A 24,680-nucleotide genomic window follows, 5' to 3' on the forward strand; every position below is an offset into this window, starting at 1 on the left:
AAAACAATCCAATACTGAATGACCACGAAATAATTATACAACGAACATACTTTCGCTAGATGAACTTTGATTATTATATCGTCATATCCTATACTTACAATTATAAGAAGCTTTGTCACAAACAAGATCCAAAATGTTTCATAAGGTTATGCTTTGAGTACATCTTTCACATAACAGCAACTTACTGCCCAAGTAGTTTCTTAGCTGTAACGTAACTTTGTATAGAGATAACAACACATAGTTATCCTAAATATCATGGTACAAATGGTATATCTATATTTGAGACGGAGTAAGACGTGCAATTAAGATGTCTGCATTTAGTTACGATGTCATACTTTGAGGGAGAATTTCAAAATACAGACAATACATGTGAGAATGTAATTGCCCTTGTCATAAACTCTTAACATTTTTTGTTAGCTCACCTGAGCACAGCGTGCTCATGGTGAGCTTTGGTGATCGCTTTTTGTCCGTCGTGCGTCGTGAGCCGTCAACATTTGCCTTGTTAACTCTCTAGAAGCCACATTTATCCAATCTTCATTAAATTTTGTCAGAAGAAGAATGGTCTCAATGATATCTTGGATCAGTTCGAAAATGGTTACGTTTGCTTGAAAAATAGGGCTGCCAAGGGGCGGGGCATTTTCCTTATATGGCTATATATGGCTATAGTAAAATCTTGTTAACACTCTAGAGGGCACATTTATAGTCCGATCTTCATGAAACTCGGTCAGGAGATTCATCCCAAATATATATTGGACGAGTTCAAAAATGATGCCAGTTGGTTGAAAAACATGGCCACCACGGGGGCGGGGCATTTTTCCTTATATGGCTATAGTAAAACCGTGTTAACACTCTAGAGGTCACATTTATTTTCCGATCATCATGACACTTGGTCAGAAAATTTGTCCCAATGATATCTTGGATGAGTTTGAAAATGATTTTGGTTGTTTTAAAAACATGGCCACCAGAGGCGGGGCATTTTTCCTTATATTGCTATATATGGCTTTAGTAAAACCTTGTTAACACTCTAGAGGCCACATTTATTGTCCAATATTCATGAAATTTGGTCACAAGATTGGTCTCAATAATATCTTGGATGAGTTCGAAAATAATTATGTTTGCTTGAAAAACATGGCTTCCAAGAGGCGGGGCATTTTTCCTTATATGGCTATAGTAAAATCTTGTTAACACTCTAAAGGCCACATTTACTCTCTGATCTTCATGATACTTGGTCAGAAGATTCATCCCGATAATATCTTGGAAGAGTTCAAAAATGATTCCAGTTGGTTGAAAAACATGGCTGCCAGGGGGCTGGGCATTTTTCCTTATTTGGCTATAGTAAAACCTTGTTAACACTCTAGAGGCCACATTTATTGTCCAATATTCATGAAATTTGGTCCCAAGATTGGTCTCAATAATATCTTGGATGAGTTCGAAAATAATTATGTTTGCTTGAAAAACATGGCTTCCAAGAGGCGGGGCATTTTTCCTTATATGGCTATAGTAAAATCTTGTTAACACTCTAAAGGCCACATTTACTCTCTGATCTTCATGAAACTTGGTCAGAAGATTCATCCCGATTATATCTTGGAAGAGTTCAAAAATGATTCCAGTTGGTTGAAAAACATGGCTGCCAGGGGGCTGGGCATTTTTCCTTATTTGGCTATAGTAAAACCTTGTTAACACTCTAGAGGCCACATTTATTTTCCGATCTTCATGAAACTGGGTCAGAAGATTTGTCCCAATAATATCTTGTTATCTCAGGTGATTGACTTTGGGCCTTTCAGGCCCTCTTGTTTTAATCAAATGTCATGACAAATTTAAGATCAAAGATCAATCTATTTTTTTCCAAAGGGTTACATGTATCTGCCCGTATCATTTACATTGACAGCATTAGTAAATACGTGGTTATTTTCTAAACAAGTACATTTTTAGGTATACTTTTGTGTGCTTCTCTGAAAATAATGCGTACAAGATAGCATTAAAATATCACATCCAATGAGGGTGACAAAAGCTTTAAAATGGCAACGCTATCTGAGTATAAGTTGGTAGGTCCTGTTATTTATTTCAATTAATGTTTCCTTTCTAACCTTAATTGATGGAAGAATACCCTTTTATGATCATAAGCAGACAAACAGGGAGAGGAAATGGGCAATCTTATGGACACACAGGGAGAGGAAATATGCAATCTTATGGTGGGCATACAAGGAGAATGAATAGGCACTCTTATGGACACGCAGGGAGAGCGAATAGGCAATCTTATGGACACACTTGGAGAGGAAATCGGCAATCTTATGGACATACAGGGAGAGTACAATAGGCCATCTTAGGGGCACACATGGTGAAGAAATTGGCAATCTTATGGGCATATAGGGAGAGGAAATATACACTCTTTACATATGGGCACACAGGGAAAGCAAATATGCAATCTTACGGGGAAAGGAAATATTCAATCTTATGAGCACACAGGGAGAGGAAATAGGAAATCCAATGGAAAAACAGGGAAAGAAAATTTGCAATCTTATGGTGTACTCCGGGAAAGGTTATAGGCAATCTTATGGGCACACAGTGAGAGGAAACAAGCACTATTATCGGCACACAGGGAGAGCAACTATGCAATCTTGTAGGCAAACAGGCAGCATAAAACATATTCAATCTTATGGGAACACAGAGAGAGGACAATTGAGGCAATTCAATGGAAAATCAGGGAGAGAAAATATGCAATCTTATGGTGGACACAGGGAAAGGAAATATGCAATCTTATGAGACCGCGGGTAGAGGAAACAGGCAATCTTATGGGCACACAGGGTGAGGACATATGCAATCTTATGGTGGGCACACATGGAGAGGAAATAGGCCATCTTATTGGCACACAGGGAGCAGCAAAACGGTATAAAGCACTTAAAGATTAAGTATCATTATTGTTACCTGACTTAACATTTAAAAACTTTTATACAGTAAGTGATCTTTTACTGACCATGAACATTTGATGGAAATATTTTTTTAATTCATCTCTTTGTTTTTAACTTTGCTAGCTTAGTATATTGAGACGTAATTACACCACGTTCGGCGGTGTAAAGTTGACACTCTGTAGGAGTTTGTAGGTTGGTCGGTCTACATGTCCGGCTCAGTTTGTGGAGCGAACTTCTCCCACGTCCCCGGTGATTGAATTAAGGCTTGGAATATGTCGTCGCCATGAAGTGCAGATGTTAAACTCACTTATAAACACAGTTATTATAACACAGTCTTGAGTAATCTGCCATTGAACATACATGTAGCAGACAATGCGGTGAGGTGGTATCCGTCATGTTTGATACACACCTCTTATTGGTTTTACAGATGCTATACAAACAAGGGCTGTTTGTAGAACATTCATGCCCCCCATATGGGCTCTCCGTTGTAGTGACAGCCATTGTGTGAATATGTTTTTTGTCACTGTGACCTTGACCTTTGACCTAGTGACCTGAAAATCAATAGGGGTCATCTGCCAGTCATAATCAATGTACCTATGAAGTTTCATGATCCTAGCCATAAGCATTTTTGAGTTATCATCTGGAAACCGTTTTACTTTTTCGGGTCACCGTGACCTTGACCTTTGACCTAGTGACCTGAAAATCAATAGGGGTCATTTGCGAGTCATGATCAATCTACCTATCAAGTTTCATGATCCTAGGAATAAGCGTTCTACAGTTATCATCCAGAAACCATTTTACTATTTCGGGTCACCCTGAACTTGACCTTTGACCTAGTGACCTCAAAATCGATAGGGGTCATCTGCGAGTCATGATCAATGTACCTATGAAGTTTAATGATCCTAGGCATAAGCGTTCTTGAGTTATCATCCGGAAACCATTTTAATATTTCGGGTCACCATGACCTTGACCTTTGACCTAGTGACCTGAAAATCAATAGGGGTCATCTGCCAGTCATAATCAATGTACCTATGAAGTTTCATGATCGTAGCCATTAGCGTTCTTGAGTTATCATCCGGAAATCATTTTACTATTTCAGGTCACCGTGACCTTGACCTTTGATATAGTGACCTGAAAATCAATAGGGGTCAACTGCGAGTCATGATCAATCTACCTATCAAGTTTCATGATCCTAGGCATAAGCGTTATTGAGTTATCATCCGGAAACCATTTTGCTATTTCGGGTCACCGTGACCTTGGACCTAGTGACTTGAAAATCAATAGGGGTCATCTGCAAGTCACGATCAATGTACCTATGAAGTTTCATGATCCTAGGCATAAGCGTTCTTGAGTTATCATCTGGAAACCATTTTACTATTTCGGGTCACCGTGACCTTGACCTTTGACCTAGTAACCTGAAAATTATTAGGGGTCATCTGGCCGTCATTATCAATCTACCTACGAAGTTTCATGATTCTAGGCATAAGCTTTCTTGAGTTATTATCCGGAAACCATTTTACTATTTCGGATCACTGTGACCTTGACCTTTGACCTAGTGACCTGAAAATCAATAGGAGTCATCTGCGAGTCATGATCAATCTACCTATCAAGTTTCATAATCCTAGGCCTAAGCGTTCTTGAGTTATCATCCGGAAACCATTTTACTATTTCGGGTCACTGTGACCTTGACCTTTGACCTAGTGACCTGAAAATCAATAGGGGTCATCTGCGAGTCATGATCAATCTACCTATCAAACTTAATGATCCTAGGCCTAAGCGTTCTTGAGTTATCATCCGGAAACCATTTTACTATTTCGGGTCACCGTGACCTTGACCTTTGACCTAGTTACCTCAAAATCAATAGGGGTCATCTGCGAGTCATGATCAATGTACCTATGAAGTTTCATGATCCTAGGCCCAAGCGTTCTTGAGTTATCATCCGGAAACCACCTGGTGGACGGACCGACAGACCGACATGTGCAAAGCAATATACCCCCTCTTCTTCGAAGGGGGGCATAATAAATAGTTGATGCTGCAAACATTGATGGTGCTCAATTCCGTTGCAACTGGCAATTCAATGACAGGTAATTTATATGTGCATTATCGTTTATTAATACTTATGAGCAAACATATGTGTGGTTGTAAAAAACATGGGTAATTTGGTTTTAAAATTAACAATTAAATTTAGCGATATCTAATCCAAATATAAACCATATCTACATCCCCACAAACTAAGTTTAATAAGGGTGCATTTAAATCACTATGTCGGTTAATTTGTCAGTCGGTCGGTCGGTTCCGTCCCCCGAATAGTGTTTGTGGAGTGAAATACTCCACATTTGTCAAGCGATTGAATTAAAACTTGAAATATGTCATTAGCTTGATGTGTAGACGCACAGCTGTTAGTTGTCACGCCAATGTTCTACGTTTTCCTTGATTATATACTTTTTATCTTTGACACAATGATCGCTTTCATTAAAAGTTTTTATTAGTGTGTGATATGAACCATGTGCAACTGAAAATCCGAAAAACGCAATGTTCACGCGCAGTGATCTACCCATTTTTTTAGTCATGACCATGAGCTTAGAAGATGGCATGGCTGCTATGTAAGTTCCATATTCGTGTGAGGGTAGTTGTAATGTTTCTGCTTATGAAAAAAAAACTCTATTTATTTCCACCTTACAACGCTTATATGTTAATATTGATTACAATTTAGGTTATAAACAGTACAGACAAAAGAGACCGTTTACATCACAGATAGGGGTTACATAATGTTCGTGTAATAATGGGCTAAACATATGTGCTATATTTCCACGATCATCGCCAAAAGATTGTAAGTGACGTCGGACAAACTTAGTTTTTCGTAAACCATTTTAGTAGTTTTACGATATACGAGTATTTCTCATGACTTTTTAAATGGCAGAAATCTTGAAAATATCTACTCGGTATTATTTCTTTATTTATTGTCAAGTTAATTGAATTATAATTTTAGCGAGTTTGATCGAACTAAGCAAACCAATACTGAAAACTACCGAAAACTATAACATATCACAAATAATGTTTTTGGTCGGCACTAAATAACTTGGCTCGGTCGGGTGAATCACTTTATCTAGTTTTAATAAAAAAGGAATTTGGTCCAATACTTAAAAAATGCATTCGTTTTTAACGTCCTTTTTGTGTCGTGAAACAGTAATACTGAACATTTACCATGCTCTAAAATCTATTACTAGTATATGCATCTTTTGACGATTTCAAAACCTGAAAATTATAAAGCGTTGCAACGCGAAACGATTGAATATTTTGGGGAGCTCTGTTGTTGTCGTTATAATTTGTGACACTATAAGGATTTCATATATAAAATATAAAATACATCGTTAATTTTATGAGCACGGATGGCCTAGTGGTCTAAGCATTAGACTTTTAATCCAGGGATCAGTGGTTTGAGCCCAGTTGAGGGTTACTTTTTTTCTTTCTTTATTTTTTTTAATAGTTCTTTTTACATCGAATGTTTATATTTATCAATACAAACCATTTAATGAAAAACTTCAATACATGCCAAAATCTGTGAAAAGGTCCCTTTAAAGGCAACGCTGTGGCGTTTTATGATGTTTCTCGGTATATAGTGAATGCATTGGACCAAGAGTAGCGGCAGACTAATGTACATGTTGTCGTTTTTTTATATTCTTATTTATTAATGGGTGATAGTGGGCTTAGATGACGTGCTGATGTTTCTCGGCGACTTCAATGCTAAGGTTGGCTGCGACAACAAAGACAGAGAGAGGACCATGGGACGACATGGACTGGGTGTGATCACCGACAACGGGGGGGGGGGGGGGGGACTAGTCAACTTCTGCCAACAGAATGACTTGGTCATAGGAGGGACCCTGTTTGCGCACAAGGAGATCCACAAACTAACATGGACATCACCAGACGGCAGGACCCAGAACCAGATGGATCACATCATCATCAATGGTCGGTGAAGGCACTATCTGCAGGACGTGCGTGTGATGCGACATGCAGACATCGGCAGCGACCATAGTCTTCTGGTGGCCAAGGTGACTTTGAAGCTCAGGAAAGCCAAGACACACTGTGAATGAACAAAAACTGTCACCTGACCACAATAGTCAACGTCAGTAGTCATTTTATGACAACAAACAGCCGCGCAAGGTAGGTTTTTTCCAATATCTTTGCTGATCCTCCTCTGACTTTCATAGACCTAGTGCATGCAATATGGCATGCATATAGCTTTCGATCGGTATATCACGCGTTGTGTGTGTTGCTCTGGTTTTCGAGAATACTTCGGCGCAAATTTCCATTTAAGAAGCAAACGTCAGTAGTTAAATAACAAAGAGTCAGTGTTCTCGAAAATTAACGATCAAATAAACGTTTAAAGAGTGAAAACAAATATGGCAAACGTCAGTAGTACGTTTAGGAATGGCAAACGTCAGTAGCAAAAATATACAAACGGCAGTAGCCGAATAAATGCAGCGTTTAATTTAATGAAAAACCTGTGAAATAATATAATTTATGCTAATTTAGATTTAAATTAGATATAACAAGTTAAGATTGATGTCATAGATTAATGCACGACATATATAAATTCTGCAATCACAAAAATGAACTAATGTTTAAGTGATATTATGTGCATCTAACAGTTTATTGGTGTCTATCGCAACCGTTGTTTATTTTTGGTGTTTTCACTTCATATACACGTATATTCGTTAATGCAGCATCAACATATTAAAAAAATATCCCTGAAAGAGAAATATAGTGCTTTTGAATATCAACCGTACTTTCGTTTTGACAACTGACGACAGGAATGATTCGATTTACAATGTGAATCTAAATTGAGTTTTTCTGCAGATTCGTTCATACGACACAAAGACACTATTTTGTTTTACGGATCATTTCGACTAAGAGGACTCACCAGTCACGTAAACTATCGGATATAATATATATATATATATTTTATAAACAACTGGCAGCAAGATACGTTGGTCATTAACCACATTTTAACTAACTCTTTTGACCTGTTAATTTTTTCAGCTCAATTCATAATATCACTTTAATAAAATAATATGCAATCTTATTGATTTGTGACTTATACTATTTTACTTGTTTGAACATCATGAAATGATCCGTGAAACAAAATAGGTGTTTATGAAGTGAAAACACCAAAAATAAACAACGGTTGCGATAGACACCTATAAACTGTTAGATGCACATAATATCATTTAAACATTAGTTCATGTTTGTTGTTGCAGAATTTATATATGTCGTGCATTAATTTATGACATCAATCTTAACTTGTTATATCTAATTTAAATCTAAATTAGCATAAATTATATTGTTTCATATGTTTTTTATTAAATAAACGCTTGCATTTATTCGGCTACTGCCGTTTGCATATTTTTGCTACTGACGTTTGCCATTCCTAAACGTAACACTGACGTTTGCCATATTTGTTTTCACTCTTTAAACGTTAATTAAATATCTGGTAGATATTTGTGTTTGTTTATGCATAGACATATGTAATATATGTTCGTTTGGTAAAGCATAGACTGTTCTGTGATCGTTAATTTTCGAGAACACTGACTCTTTGTAATTTTACTACTGATGTTTGCTTCTTAAAAATTAAATGGAAATTTGCGCCGAAGTGTTCTCGAAAACCAGAGCAACACACAAAACGCATGATATACCGATCGAAAGCTATATGCATGCCATATTGCCTGCACTAGGTCGTATGAAAGTCAGAGGATGATCAGCAAAGATATTGGAAAAAAAAACTACCGTGCGCGGCTGTTTGTTGTCATAAAATGACTTCTGACGTTGACTTTTGTGGTCACGTGACAGTTTTTGTTCATTCACAGTGAGACAGGAGACATCAAGAACCAACGCTACGATGTGGTCAAGTTGAAAGACCCAAAAGTAAAAGAAGAGTTCAGGCTAACCCTCAGGAATAGATTTAGTATTTAGAAAGATGAGGCAGCACTGACCATCGAGAGCTTCAACAGAGTAATGAAAGAGACAGGAGAGGAAGTTCTAGGCTTCAGAAAGAGCAAGAAGACAGAATGGATCTCAGAAGAAACGTGGTCTCATATAGAAGAAAGAAGATAAAGAAACTGCTGGGCACCAAATCCCCAAGACTTAAGGAAAGAATTTCAAAGGAATATACTAGTAGTGAGAAAGACAAGGTGGTGAAGACATCAGCAAGAAGAGACAAGAGGAGGTACATAGAGAGACTGGCAGAGGAGGCGGAGACAGCAGCCGAGCACAATGACATGAAGACAGTGTACCGGAACACTAGGAAGCTGTAGGGCGACTACGGCCAGCACCATGACCTTCCCGTGAGAGCTGTAGACGGAACTCATGTCACTGTGGAAGAGGAGAAGCTGAAGAGATGGAAGCAACACTTCAAGTCCATCATAAACCGCCCAGATCCACCAACCATAGCCGACATTTCCTGAAGCTGAAGAGGACCTTGATATAAACCTCGGCAACATCACTGTAAAGTCAATGAAGCCATCCATAAGCTGAAGAATGGGAAGGCGCCAGGCGACGATGGAGTGTGCCCTGAGATGCTGAAAGCAGAAGACACAGTGACGCTGCAGCTTCTTTGCCAGATTCTTCAAAAGATTTGGGAAAGTGAAGAAGCGCCAAGCGACTGGAAGACCGGCACCATCGTCAAACTGCCCAAGAAAGGAGACCTGGGGAACTGTAACAACTGGCGAGGCATCACTTTACTATCTCTTACCAGTAAGATCTTCAGCCGCATCATCCTCCAACGCACCACAACAGCAGTGGACGGTATCCTTCGTCAGGAACTGGCAGGCTTCAGGAATGGCAAGTCTTGCATCGACCACATCTTCGTCCTGAGACAGTTCCTTGAGCAGTCCCATGAATGGAATTGATCACTTTACGTGGTTTTTGTGGACTTCGAGAAGGCCTTCGACAGCCTACACCGAGACTCCCTCTGGAAGATTCTGCGACATTATGGCATCCCTCAGAAACCTGTCAACGTCATTAGGTCCCTGTACGAAAACTTTGAGTGCAGAGTCATCCAGAACAACCAGCTCACTGAACCATTCAAGGTGGAAACTGGAGTGAAGCAATGATGTATCTTCTCGCCGCTCCTCTTTTCAATGGCAATTGACTGGATCATGCGCCGCACCACAGAGGGAAGGAGGCAAGGAATACAGTGGACGCTGACCTCTCTGCTAGATCACCTGGACTACGCCGACGATATCGGGCTACTTGATAGCAGGAACCAGGACATCCAGCAGAAGTGACAACAGTTGGCACTGTCAGCAAGTAACATAGGTCTCAGGGTCAACATTGGAAAGACTCAGGTCATGAGGAAGAACACCAGAGTGGGCGACCCAATCACCATCAATGGCCAGCCTCTGCAAGATGTGGATGAGTTCATTTACCTGGGCAGCAAGGTCACCACAGATAGAGACTGTGCAAGGGAGACCAACACGAGGATCAGCAAAGCCAACCAAGCCTTCGCGATGCTGAAGCCCATCTGGAGGACCACAACTCTTAGCATGCACACCAAGCTCCGCATCTTCAAGAGCAACGTGCTGAGCGTCCTTCTATATGGGTCTGAGTGCTAAAAGACTACTGCTGCCATCGAGCGCAAACTGGAAGTCTTCCAGAACAAGTGCCTGCGTCGGATCATGAAAGTCTTCTGGCCAAACATGATCACGAACATGGAGCTGCGTGAAAGAGCTGGCGCAAACAGCATCGCTGAGACCATCGCTTTGAGGAGATGGAGATGGCTAGGCCACGTCTGCAGGATGCCACCCTACTCGCTACCCAGGGTGGCACTGAGATGGACTCCACAGGGGAAAAGAAACCGTGGACGACCGAAAGAAACGTGGCGCCGAACCGTGGAGAGAGAACTAAAGAACAGAGGTCTCACTCTGCAGATAGCACCCGCAACAGCAGCTGACAGACCAAAGTGGCGCTCCCTTGCCGTCGCCTCAAGCACCAGACGGCACAGAGAGGATTGATGATGATGCTGAGTGGGCTTAGATGCATATATGTTGCATGTTTCAGTACAACAACAACGAAATTAACAACAACGCCATATAATCCGACATATGCTATCACATATTTTAATGACGCATAAATATATTTATGATTCATGACTTTCTTTACAACTAGTAAGCTAATAAACTCTGCTATCACTTTTGCAACAAATAAATAAATATAACCTTTTTACATATACATCAATAACAAAAGCATCATGAAGTCATAAACAAAATACACGTTGTATATGCATTGATAATATTTTACACATACATGTTTCAATATCCATGCTAGTGTACTTTAAAAAAAAGTATAACAACTACGAATAATAAAAACAACTATGAATAATAAATAATAAAGTCCTTTGAACTATATTATAATGACATATCTATAATACTGATTTTCTACTGATCAAGCCCTAGAATTTAATAGAAAAAATCTATATACAACAATATGGTTTGTTTTTATTTAACATATCGTTCAAGATACAACATACATAATACTTGATGCAGACTCGGAAACTAGGCTACTGGTTTACATTGAAATTGAATACTGTTATGGATTTAGTGCGAGCATAAACTGATATCGACTGAAATATACAACATATATTGGTCAATGAGCTAACAGTAAATCACCTGTAATATACAACATATATTGGTCAATGAGCTAACACTGAAATATACAACATATATTGGTCAATGAGCTAACACTGAAATATACAACATATATTGGTCAGTGAGCTAACAGTAAATCATTCAAAATCTCTTTGTAAGTATAATCAAATGCAGAAACAATATATGTGTTAATTAGCCAGGTTTTATATTTCCTGTGGCGTTCATTCCTAATTTGTTTATGTATTCAGTAGCCTGGTATAATAGCCGCATACATGTATCTATTATTTACCAAACGCGGGTTAACTGAACAGTTAATTGGTTTGTCGTTAAAATATGCAGAAGGGGGGCTGCTTAATTAATTACATGATTGGATATACCCACAAAAGGTTACCTTGAATAAGATATGAACTAATTATGAAGGAAATATCGCAGTTGAAACGGCTTTTCAAAATAGTATGTATTTAAAGTTAAATTAATACATATTAAATGTAAAAGTATTCCACTTAAATAACATTAATAGAAGGAATACGGTAAAAATATATTTCACCACTTTTAGTACAGTTTAACCAATTTTCCCATAACCCTTAAATTTCATAAACAAATTGACACTGTACAATATTATGTCATTGTTAGTGGCCTTTACTTATACACAATTCTTCAACGAATGTGTTTCTTAATGCTTCAAGTTTTTTTTACCTTAGCTGAATCCTTTTTTTACTGTAAAAGAAAATACACAACAAACAACAACAATAAAACAATCGGGTTGTAAGCGAACACTACGTGTCTGAAAATCATGAGGTACAATACATGTAAAACATGTGCTTAAACATGCGTTTCTATTGTTCATAGTTTGTCATGACAAGTAAGATTTGTTTATCGGAAAAATAAACTGAAAGTAAATCCCGCCAAGTAACGACTTGGCAATAGTACAAGACCTTTGGTCTATAACTGCGATCGCTGTTTGAAACTATTTTCAAATAAAAAAACAAACAATACAATAAAGTGAAAACAGCTATTGTAAACAAAGCCTTCGGTTGCGATCATGTTTTCATTTTCAGGGCTTTAAATAATTATAAGTTTTTATATTTAATATAAATCGTTGAGTATTTTCGTTTTCTTTGAGGTGAATCAAATATTAAGTATAATTTTAAAAGTTTATATATATAGTTTTATATATAAATCGAGTTAATAACATATGGTGACATTAAATAAAATGTAACACTTTACAAAAAATGCGATATAAAATTATGACACTGTCCAAAGCATGTGGTATTTTAAATATATCACTTAACAAAGGAACACACACTGTGACAGCAACATATAATATGATATATCATGGTATAGCGACAGTTCTAACAAGTGTAACACATAAAAGCAGCGTGAAAATGCAAATCTATAAATCCTGAGACAACGTTCAAAACAAGCCATACACACTGCATCGTATTATTCAACATTTACCAACTAGTAAACAAATGTGATTAACTCTTGAATTCTTAAAATTCAGTTAATTTCATTTGTTCTGAATAGTTGTCATTGAGTACAATGTTTCGGAGAATACATACAAGAGATGACATACACGATGTTATTCAAATATCCATATATAAGACATATGTGCATGTATTTTCTAGAAAAAGAGGAAGAATTAGCTGATTTCATTGTATTTTTGCATAATATTAAAATACGTACATGGTTTATAATTCTGATATACAATCCACTTCAAATGTGACCGGACCCCGGGCACTGATGTATAAGTGTATCGTCCTTTCAACACTTTGTGGCATCAAGTCTATTCCCAAGCACCTTTAAAGGTTTACTGCTATATTTAAAAATACATTTACAATATATGCAGTCAACTTCTACCATTTATCATTTAAATTTAGCATACATTTTCAATGTATGCAATCGAATTCTATCCTCTACTATGTAAATGTGTGCTGTATTGATTATTGGGTTCAAACAAACTAATTCTAAGAATGTACCCAAGCTAGTGCCATCTCGTTCGACTTTTTAAAAGAGCCATCGAAATTATGTCACACACAGAAAACATTAAAACAAAGCATACCGATATTTAATGTTCTTTGTGTCACGGCTGCTTTGAATACATAAAAAATACCGTAGTTTGACAATAAGAATTGAGATTCGTATCAACTCAAATCTGCTATATACAATTTAAAATTATATTCCAACAGGGTCCAGGGTAAAACTGAATCCGTCCATATTGAAGCACAGCTGTTTCGGCAAGATATATACAAACTATCTTCCATCTTCATAAATTCCTATTACTTATCACTAATCTCATTCCGGAACATCCGGCGTCAGCTCGCGCTTATTTTGCAGGAGCTCGGCAGTGTCCATCACAATTTCCCCGTTAGCTGCTTGTATCGCCTCCATCTCGAGTCTCTCCTTCCGGCGGCGCCGCACATCCTCCCGCTTCCGCTCGCGTTCCAGTTGCTTCTCCTTGATCTCCCGCAGGCGCCGCTCCTTGTTGTCGGTGACGCTCTCCATTTTCTTGACGGCGTCTTCTTCCTTCTTCTTCTGGTAGTCTGCGAATGACTCGAGCGCCGCCGGTAGGTCAGCCCGGTCCATATCTTTGATCTTCTCGAGGCGATCCTTCTCCTTGCGCTGAGAGAACACAAACGGCACGTATAAGTTTTTATAAATGAGCCGCGCTCTGTGAAAAAGGGGCTAAATGCATGTGTGTGAAGTGTCGTCCCAGATTGACAGGACACTTAACGCATATGTATTAAGCCCGGATAATCAGAGTGCTGCTAAAATGTAAGGTTATATGTATTTTACACAACAATCATGTACACTTGCAAATACATTTATGGGCATATACTTTTTAACGACTGAGAACAATGTTTGATGTTCGTATATATGAAGGCGGCTGATAATAACGTGGACTATTTGGAACTGGAACAAGCAGAACACCCTCAATCTACGCAGATGGCGTTAACAATATTTCTTTCTTTTTTCTTTTCATTTTGATAATTTGCTTTAAACTGTTATTGCACTAAAGTCCATAGAGTTTTGTATGAAACTTCTCTTTCAAGGTTTCCGAACAATGCTTGTGTAAAATACATGGCCTGGAAAGGTCTCTATCAAATAGAGTACGAAATATACCATTTATATACAAAATGTAATCATATGAGTTTTGAAAACTTATTGAAATTCTGTCGATTGCAGAGAAAAATTGTTATGTCTGGGAAAAGGTATGTATCATTACATTACTTTGATTTTCTTTGATTACTCAACACGTGTATTCATAAAATTATTTTTATAATGGAGGTTAGTGTTTACTTCGCATATAATTAAAGGTATCTGTTTGTAATCTAGATGAATATGCAATTTTTCCTAATAGAACGGGAGGCTATTCTATATAAAAACCGCGTCATGCGAAAACGGGTCTAAGGCCATAATCGACCAGCGTATTTCAAATACATGCCTGTGCATCCACGCAGCCTGGTCAGGAGCTACCCTGTTCCCTACTAAGACCACGAATCCTTGCGCAATTTAATAGCGAATGTCGTCACTACTAACCTCGCTGCGTGAATGTGAAGGTCGGTATAGACATACCCTGGCCGCTAAGGGCATAAGATCCGTTTTCACATGACGCGACTTATAAGTAATCGAACATGTACATCGACTGATTAACTCAATAAGCGTCGACTTGGAAGAGTTATTATCGATATTGACAGATTAACCGATAAATAAGATAATCGGTATTACAATCACTACCGCTCTGTTTAAAGGGCTAGTGTGCCGTTAACATTTTATCAGATGACATCAATTCTTTGAATATTTTAAATTGCATTCCTTGTCAGAAAACTATGTCCGCAAGCAATAGTGTATAAACTTTAATGTACGCTTAACAATGAAATGGTTCGTTTGGTATACGTGCGTGAAACAATAATTCTTGTTATATGCGTTGATTTGTTATCCAAACATAAGTTTGAATTAACCACTTACTACATAACCTGCCTTATTGATTATTCAAATTTCTACTAATGTATATGTGCAGAAACAAAAGAAGCAATTCAAATAGAAATGCAAGGTAACAGTCTATAAATAATACTTAAATAGACCAACATAATGAAACTTGTTACAATTAGCAAGTTAAGTTAGCTTTTCGAAAGTGTGAATCAGAAGACATGGTCGTACTGTTTTTTCACCATAATTGTATATATCCCCACGACTTGAAAACGTTTTTGAAAGATTGAAATGTTTTCCATAACAGCTAACAAGCTCACAGAAGACGAGACCTCACCTTGCGTCTCTCCTCCGCGCGCTCCAACTTCTGCTGTATCTCCTCGTCCGTCAGCACGCGCTTCTTCTTGCGCCGCCGTTCAAGCTTCGCCAGTCTTACCGGAGGAAGTGACTTCAGCTTGTTGCTCGTGTTTACTTCGACGATATCGAACGAGACCGCGCCCGTCTTCTCGACTGCTGGCTTGCTGATCAGCCCCTCTTCGCGAAGTTTCTGAAGAATCATGGACTCTTCCAACCTGGCTTTATCTTTAGCACTATTTCTTGTGTTTAGGGCGACTCCAGTTATGCCAAGTTCTGTAATAAAAATATTTATAAAAAATACTTATTCGCGTATCGTGATTTGGTACAGCGCATTTATAATCCTACGGAAGCTGCTTTTGCTGAACATATCTCCAAAAAATATACACGTAGAGCCTTATTAAATTACAAAAAGTCGAAAAATCGCCATATTTACCAAATTTAAACATTGGCTAGGAATATGTCTGTACACAAACATTCAGTTCGTGTTAAAGATTGACAATAAGACGTTCATAAGTCGTGTTGCATTTATTTGAACTATAGCATAAAGAAGCAATATTTCAGTTTTAGTGCATTTCGACATTTCGAACGTGTGTATTTGTAAATATAAAGCCGTGCTCTGTGAAAAGGGGGTTTAATGCGTGTGCATAAAGTGGTGTCTCAGATTAGCCTTCGCAGTCTGCACAGGCTAATCAGGGACGACACTTTCCGCATACTAGTAAACTGGATTTTTACAAAGAAGAGACTTTCTGTAAACGAAAAATACCATAAAAGCGAAAAGTGTCGTCCATGATAAGCCTGTACGGAATGCACAGGCTAATATGGGACGTCACTTTTCGCACATGCATTAAACACCCTTTTCACAGAGCACGGCCCATTTACATGCGAAGAATTGTGGCGGAGCGTTTTAAATAATTCATGAAATATTGTAGGTCGTCAAGTGTGCATATCACAGGCAATTAACCAATTCTTTCTTATCTTATTACGTACTTTAATGTATAGTATTAAGGTGGTTTCATGTAAAGTATAATAACTGAATGCCCAAATACTTTGAAGTATGTAAGTACCCTTTGCAGTTTCTAAAGACAGATACAATAATTCGTTTATGGCACAATTATTCTGAGTTAATCTCTAATAACCCCGTGAATACATCTTCTTAAAGACTTAAGATTATCTTTTATTCTTTAATTCTTTAGTGCCAAATCTGTCAAGCGTTTTGTGTACGAAATTCAATCTAATTTGCTTTAGTGATGGACATATTGCAATACCGAGTAAACTTTACATGGTTTTAGCGACGAAAAAGAAGTTAGATATACACAGGTTGTCACTTCTACGGCCTTTAATGAATGGAAAAAAGAAACTTTAGCGTTTTATCTATAAGTGAAAACTTTGCAAAGTACAGAACATTTTCAAACATTTTCAACACTCATGTATGCTTTTAGGTGACATTTCTTTCATAAACAGATTAACTTGAACGTAATGAATCTTTTTAGTTCGGAACAATGGACCCACGGGTCGCTTGTCCCCCTTAACAGATTACAAAAGACACACAGGTTTTATCACACGGCCGTTAATGTTTACACCGTCGCTTATATTGGTGTAATACTATATATGCAAATGCAAATAAATCGCGATAATAAAGTTATAAACACGAAGACGAAGTGCAATTATTCGATGTATTGTGGCCACTTGAAGAACGATGTAAAATACCTCAGAGAGTTTGTTTTGCGATAAAATTCCACTTAGAAAGAAAGCCGTGTGGAAGACGGATAAGTAAAACAAATATCGACATTATTCGATTAAATTCTAATACTTTTTAGGGCTCGTGGTGCAAATACAATTAACATTTTCTTTTCTTAACACAGCCCATAACTTAATCCACTGTTAAACTTTCATTTGAACTTTGTTTTAAGAAAGTATTTGTATTATTTAAATGATAACTTTTACAATTATAAAACGAACTTAAGTCATGAACATTCTAGTGATTTTTTTAAACGGTCGCAGTAGATAAAACGATGTCCATGAGTGAACGCGACACGAATTAGTTCCCATTGTTTTAAATACGAATATAGTAAGCTAGATTCTATAAAATATTTCAGTGGGTGAACATCGAAATTATTCATGGAACGGTCATATCAATGTGGCTGTAAATGATCAATGAAATAAACATCAAATGCTCCTTACAATTAGTGACTGTAACCCGATCAACTGTATGATAACGCGTACATATCAAATGTCAGACGAGCCTTTTGTAAGCGGAATGCCATGAACATTTTATTCAACATGTTCCAACAGGTACTTGGGGCAATTTCACACGGTCTTGAAGTTACAATCTTCATGTATTGACTCATAAAAAAGGTCTGTGACATTTACGCTTGGTCTGAATTGAATACAAAATCCGTGAAAACTAATAAAATTACTTAAAACTGAATATAAACAATATATAAATAAGTTCAAAACTCACCTAAATCATCTCTTGCTTTAAATTCACTTTCAATCTGTTTGACTTTGTCGGGGTCGGAGTGCTCGGTGATGAAACCATGATTGTACTCGCCGTCCCCGAGATCCCCGAGTCCAGAGTCATGACTCTTCTTGGATCCAGCCGATCCATACCTGTCAGATCCGTCTAGTTCATCGTCTATGGATTCGCAGGATCCCATGGAATTCCGGCTTCTACTGGATTTACTACGCTTCACGTTCCCGGAACGCCGTCTTTCGTTAATGTCGGCTTCAATGCCGGCATCGCTTGCCGACGGCTTCAGTTTTACCCCACTAAGTTCCGCCGCCCCGACGGGCTGAACACGAACGGCTTTCGACTGCTTGCAACCCATTCTTCCAGTTAATAATTCCACTAGATCACTAATTAAGACTTAAACGTACATAGCAATATGAGCTTTCAACACGTTTAAACTGATATTGGTTCCTTATATCTTTAAAGTGTATAAGTAAAAAAGTACATTTTTTTTATCCAAAACAAGTTTAACCTAACTTTGAGAACGATGTTGTGTTCTGATTTTAAACATTAAACCAATGTTCTTTTTATTATGGAATTCAATCGCGTGAACTTTAACCTTGGCTAGCAACTACGACAATATTGGTCGGTTGTTAAGCGGCTATTTAAATATCTCCATAGCCGCTCGTAAACCAAACATCGGCGATCTCCGCGCGACCTCGGTAATCATCGGTCATTGACACGTTATCGACAATAGAAACGGCGGTATTTGTCGCAGTTCGAAATCCTCGATTGAAATTGATCGGATGACGATGGCATGAAAGTTTGTTTGCATTCACCGAAACTGTGAAATAATAAACGCTAATGGGTGTTATAAATGCCTGTAATGTTCGCTCACTGAAGCTTAGTTGAATACAAAAGAAACTTTGACACATTGTTCATAACGTTCAGCGTTCTGTTTTCATTAATCGGTGTTTGTTTGTTTTTAAGATGTCTATAATTAATATTTTCAAATTGACGCTACACATATTATCCGAATTTCTATTTCGTTATAAGCCACTCTGATCGCAGCAGAAACACCACACGGAGCAATATACTATTGTTAAACATCAGTAAAATGGAGAAACATAAAATATGACATATGAGCATTATAGACCTGTTTTCAATTTAACTGTTATGTAATTATTATTGCGTTAAATATACATTGTGCTACGTTATCAAATAATCGTATTATCAGATTTAGAATCCAAAAAGGCCAGACATGTTTTTATCTGTATGGCACCAGTAAAACTATTGTTTACATTTTACGAATGCTTGATGTGAAAATAACTTGAAAACGCCTCACGAGTTTGCTCCGCATATTTTACAGGTGTTACAGGTTCTATCAGACAGACGGACAGACAGAATGTTTTATTGACGTAAACTTTACAGTTTTTTTTTGTCATTCACGCATAGTTAGACATATATCTACATATACTTATGTTAATTTAACATAATTGAAATTAACTGATTCACTTCAAATTGATACTGAACTTTTGTTATGACATTAGGGTCCATCTCAACTATGCATGGCCCCAATCCCAACCCTGGGGCGCCCGCCCCACATAGGCCACACCCACCAAAAAATTCCATTTACTATAATTTTTTCATTTCTACACGGATTCACTTTCAAATTGATACTGAACTTCTCTTATGACATTAGGGTCAATCTCAACTATGCATTGGCCCCATAACCAACCCTGGGGCCCCGCCCACATAGACCACACCCACCCCAAAATTGCCTTTACTACAATTTCTTCATTTCTACACCGATTCACTTCAAATTGATATTGAACCTCTCTTATGACAATACAGTCAATCTCAACTATGCATGGCCCCATTACCAACCCTGGGGCGCCCCCGCCCACATAGACCACACCCACCCAAATTGCCTTTTACTATAATTTCTTCATTTCTACACCGATTCACTTCAAATTGATACTGAACCTCTCTTATGACAATACGGTCAATCTCAACTATGCATGGCCCCATTACCAACCCTGGGGCCCCGCCCACATAGACCACACCCGCCCAAAATTGCCTTTTACTATAATTTCTTCATTTCTACACCGATTCACTTCAAATTGATACTGAACTTCTCTTATGACAATACGGTCAATCTCAACTATGCATGGCACAATTACCAACCCTGGGGCGCCCTGCCCACATATGTCACACCCACCCAAAATTGCCTTTTACTATAACTTCTTCATTTCTACACCAATTCACTTCTAATTGATGATGAACTTCTCTTATGACAATACGGTCAATCTCAGCTATGCATGGCCCCATTACCAACCCTGGGGCACACACCTAGGTCAAACATTCGGCGTGGGGATACGCGTCGGCCTCTGCCGCGCCCATTCTAGTTTGTGTTTGTGCATGCCACCGTTTATTACGTGAAAATACATATTAAACGTCTAATTTTAGTAGGTTCTAAGTTCTACATTTTAACTTAATATGAATTACATTTTTTCCCCAGATAATCGATTTATTACAGATTGTTAAGAGGCTGTGAACGTTCTCATCCGTTTTCCAGAAAAACAACAAACCATTTTAATTGTATATTGAATTAATAGAGTAAATTAATTTGAATTTTAATATTTAAGCGATCAGAACAAAGACAAAACACGGACAGACAGATGTGGGCACAGGCTAATACCTCTCCGACTTTAAAACAGTTTCGTGGCCCTAAATAATCTATGAGCATTTCAATACTCCGAGATTTATTAAGTTTCAATATACTGGGCTTTTTTGACGGAACATGGATGGATATGCTCTTTTTGACAAATTTATAATATATATTTTTTGTACAAAAATACTGAGCGCATAAGACCTTCAAAGCGTGAAAATCGGACATTTTTTGTTTGTTAAAACTGTCAAATAGGCCATTTGACATTTTTGACATTATGATTAAGCTCAATTTGTAGAGAGGTGGTTGAAAACCCGATGACGCGGGTTCGATCCAATGCCCGGCAATTATAACTTATGTGGGAATTGACTCGATTTGTGGTAAAAAAAAACTATGGTTATATAAAACAGGTCTGTGTGTTGATTTATGTAGGAACTTTAATGAAATCGTGATACATCGACCCTCTCCGGAATCCTCACTTATTTATGCAATAAATCGTCTGCTGATCCAGATAGCACTGTCTGTTCTAACGAATGAAAAAAATACACGAATGATGGACAGATGGTAACAAAGACAGGTTAAACTCGGAATGAAGTTCTGGAAGTAAAATTTTACCTTCAAATCATCAAAAAAATTCGCGACCCGAAGAAACTGACATTGACATATAAAATAAATTTCCTGTAAATAGGTATAGTAAAATTTATATTTCCCACAAAAAATACAATTAAAGTCATGTAAAGGCAATTAATAATGATGAAAAAAAAAACAACAAAGTTGCAAAATTAAGTGGTGACAACATATTTTTTAACCTGTGGAACTCCTGAATGCGCTTTGTGTTTGGTTAAACTTATGGACTTGATCCAGAAATAGTTCCTCTTTGACCTTAAAAATTCAAGTACTTTTGTGACGTATTAAAGACTCCTATACAATACTCATCCAAAAAGACGAAACAAATAACAAAAAAATTCAACAGAAAAAATACGTGACTGTGTTTATACTTCTACAAAACAACAACAACAACAACAGCAACACAATAAGTAATGCATTCCACAGAAAAGTTCGGGACTCGTGTTGTTATAATTTTGAGATTTTCGCCCCTTACTGTCTCACAATTTTGATAAGTCCGCGGCTCATTTGTGGCTAAGAGCCGCTTCACGAATAAAAGAAAAAAACGATATAAAATTCAGCGTCCATGTGCAAATACAAAAGCTATTGCATAAAACGTTCGATTTCCGATGGCTCAGAATCGCAGGGACCGACACGAAAGCTTCGTGCTATCCGGACTTCGAGTCCAACGATCCCTCATATAGTATGTTTACTTACTATTGTCTGCATCAGTGTCGAATCGTAAGTGGAAGAGTTCACATAATGGCTGCGTATTACCAACTGCATATGCATATGCATTCCAAATATTTCGAAAACAGGTTTAATTATAACAAACAAATATAATAAGAGTTATACGAGTTATATAAAGGCATTTGTTAAGTCAGCACATTTATTTAAACAGACAGTTTAAATTGAATCAAATAATGCAATTTAAAACAAGAAATATATCATTTAACAAAATCAATATGTACACACCACAGAACAATTGCACACCACTATTTATTTATTCGTCTTTTCATGAATCACATGATGTCAGTTTATGTGGTATGCATTTCTTTAAGTGCATGTTATTGTTACGTAGCATATTGGCGAAAATACTGTAATGCTGTTTCTATAAAAAACACGAACTTGTGACCACACAGTGTTTATGCCATATTTTGCTCGAATCAAATAAAGATACAATCAAGATCGCATACTCGATTAAACACTTTGACGCGAGTTCGAGTCAAACAAACAAAGTAATTGTGGAAATTGTGACCGGACTGAGCCAAATACGTAGAGCCCTAAAGTTCCTCCCGAATCTCCAATCCCCAGTGTATATGAATATTGATGAATACAGTTCAATTGGCATTGCAAACTCTCTGGAGTTTTAATAAATAATGCAATATCATCAGCAAATTATGATACACATATCGAAAATACAAACGTACATCCACCTTTGTAAATATAATAATATAACCCAAATAAATAATATAGTAAAAGTCAATAATATTGATGCTTATTCCTCATCCCTGGTTTCACACCTCAGTTGCCTTCAAACAAATCCGAAAAAGAAATATCATTGTGTTTTCGTTTGCAATATTTAACATTCTGGTAGACTAACGTGATGATCTTAAACATTTGAAACTTGCATTCGTAACTATTTGCATCGACTTTATCCACAATGTTTCATGGATGTAAGTCTTAAATTCCTATTCATTATTATTGAAATATTCTATATTTCACTATTATGCATTGTTATTGAAAACTAATACTATATATTTTTTAATGTTTTTTATGGAACTTCAGCTGAACCGGAGCAAACGTATTTGACAATGACTCAAATACCAAAAAAGACTCAATAAATCAGACAATAATTGTAAATGGTGTGTGAAATTGAGAGATTAGAATTATGGGTTAAATGTAGTTTTAGTGCGTAAAATATCGGTGTTAACCGGTCGGCGTATCCAGTCTCGATACACAGAGGACTTGCGCCCTTTTAAGATGTCAGGGCTGTTTATTTTTCTGTAGTTTGCATGTGCCGGTCGGTTTCTTGGTGGATACTCTCCTCTCCCACTCCAAGTCCAGCATGTAAAGCACGTGCAGCACGCCTCCCAGGTGCTAGGGTTTTTGTCAATAGCTTTTTGGTCCCGCTTGCAGACGTCCTTGTAGTGGAGATGTGGCCTACCAGTTGTTCTCTTGCCTGATTCAAGCTCTCCGTATTGGACGTCTTTGTGGATACGACTGTTGTCCACCCGACACACATAGCTCGGCCATCTAAGACGACGCTGACGGAGAAAATGGCCATGCTGGGATGGTTGCACCCTCCAGCACATTGTAATTCGTCATATGGTCGCTCCATGAGAATGATTAAAAGCACGCGTCGGAGACAGCGCATATAGAAGTCACCTTGCCTTTTCTCTAGGGATACGTAAAAGGTACAGGAATTGCTTGCATACAGAACTTAACACACAGGCCTTGCACATAGCTATCCTCGTGTTCGTAGTTTCTCCGCACTGTCTTTGATATTCAGGACAGTGTTGTTTGAAGCCTTTCCGAACCTTTAATTAATCTGTGCTTCAAGTGAAAGGTCGTCAGTGATGGTGTTTCCAAGGTATGTGAACTGGCTGACGGCCTCTAATTTATAGTTGTTAATAATGACGTGGAGTGGTTCGACATGCTGACCCATCACGTGTGTTGTTTTCAGGCTTGTCAGGATGAACTCTTCGCATACCTTTGCGAATCTGTTCAACACGAATCGGCCAAACAGTCTATGCAGTTCTGTGTCGGTGTGGGTGACCAGAGCAGTGTCATGTGCAAACAGTTTGCCCCCGATCATCACCTTCCGTACATTGCTCTTTTCCTTCACTCGAGCCATGTTGAACAGACTGCTGTCATACCAGACGTGCATGTAAGCACTTTCAGTTGATATTCCAAAGGCACGCCTCAGAAAGACAGCAAAAACAATGCCGAAAAGAGTGGTGGTAGCGAGGACGCAGCCTGTTTTACGCCGCTGCGGATGTCTGACGTAGCGCCGCCATACTGCACACTGCCTTTCATGCTGTCGTGGAATCGGTCGTGAATCACGCTCAGGAGGACTCGTCGGCCAGCCAATATTTGCCAGGACGGTGACT

The 24,680-nt window shown here is 38.0% G+C and overlaps 1 protein-coding gene and 1 long non-coding RNA gene across 2 annotated transcripts in view; one reads left to right on the forward strand and one right to left on the reverse strand.

The window, feature by feature from the left end:
• The window catches only part of LOC127862065 (uncharacterized), a 486,885-nt gene that overhangs the window by 228,805 nt on the left and 233,400 nt on the right, over positions 1–24,680 (forward strand). The gene's annotated exons all lie outside the window — the stretch shown is intronic.
• Positions 11,011–18,843, reverse strand: LOC127862043 (trichohyalin-like). The gene is made up of 3 exons (XM_052400988.1): positions 18,303–18,843; positions 15,822–16,114; positions 11,011–14,176 (listed from the first exon to the last, which is right to left on the reverse strand). Exons 1-3 carry the CDS (start codon positions 18,667–18,669, stop codon positions 13,850–13,852), a joined length of 987 nt encoding a protein of 328 aa, XP_052256948.1. The 5' UTR covers positions 18,670–18,843; the 3' UTR covers positions 11,011–13,849.

This window comes from Dreissena polymorpha, chromosome 16, assembly GCF_020536995.1.
Source record: "Dreissena polymorpha isolate Duluth1 chromosome 16, UMN_Dpol_1.0, whole genome shotgun sequence".
Taxonomy (NCBI): Eukaryota; Metazoa; Mollusca; class Bivalvia; order Myida; family Dreissenidae; genus Dreissena; species Dreissena polymorpha.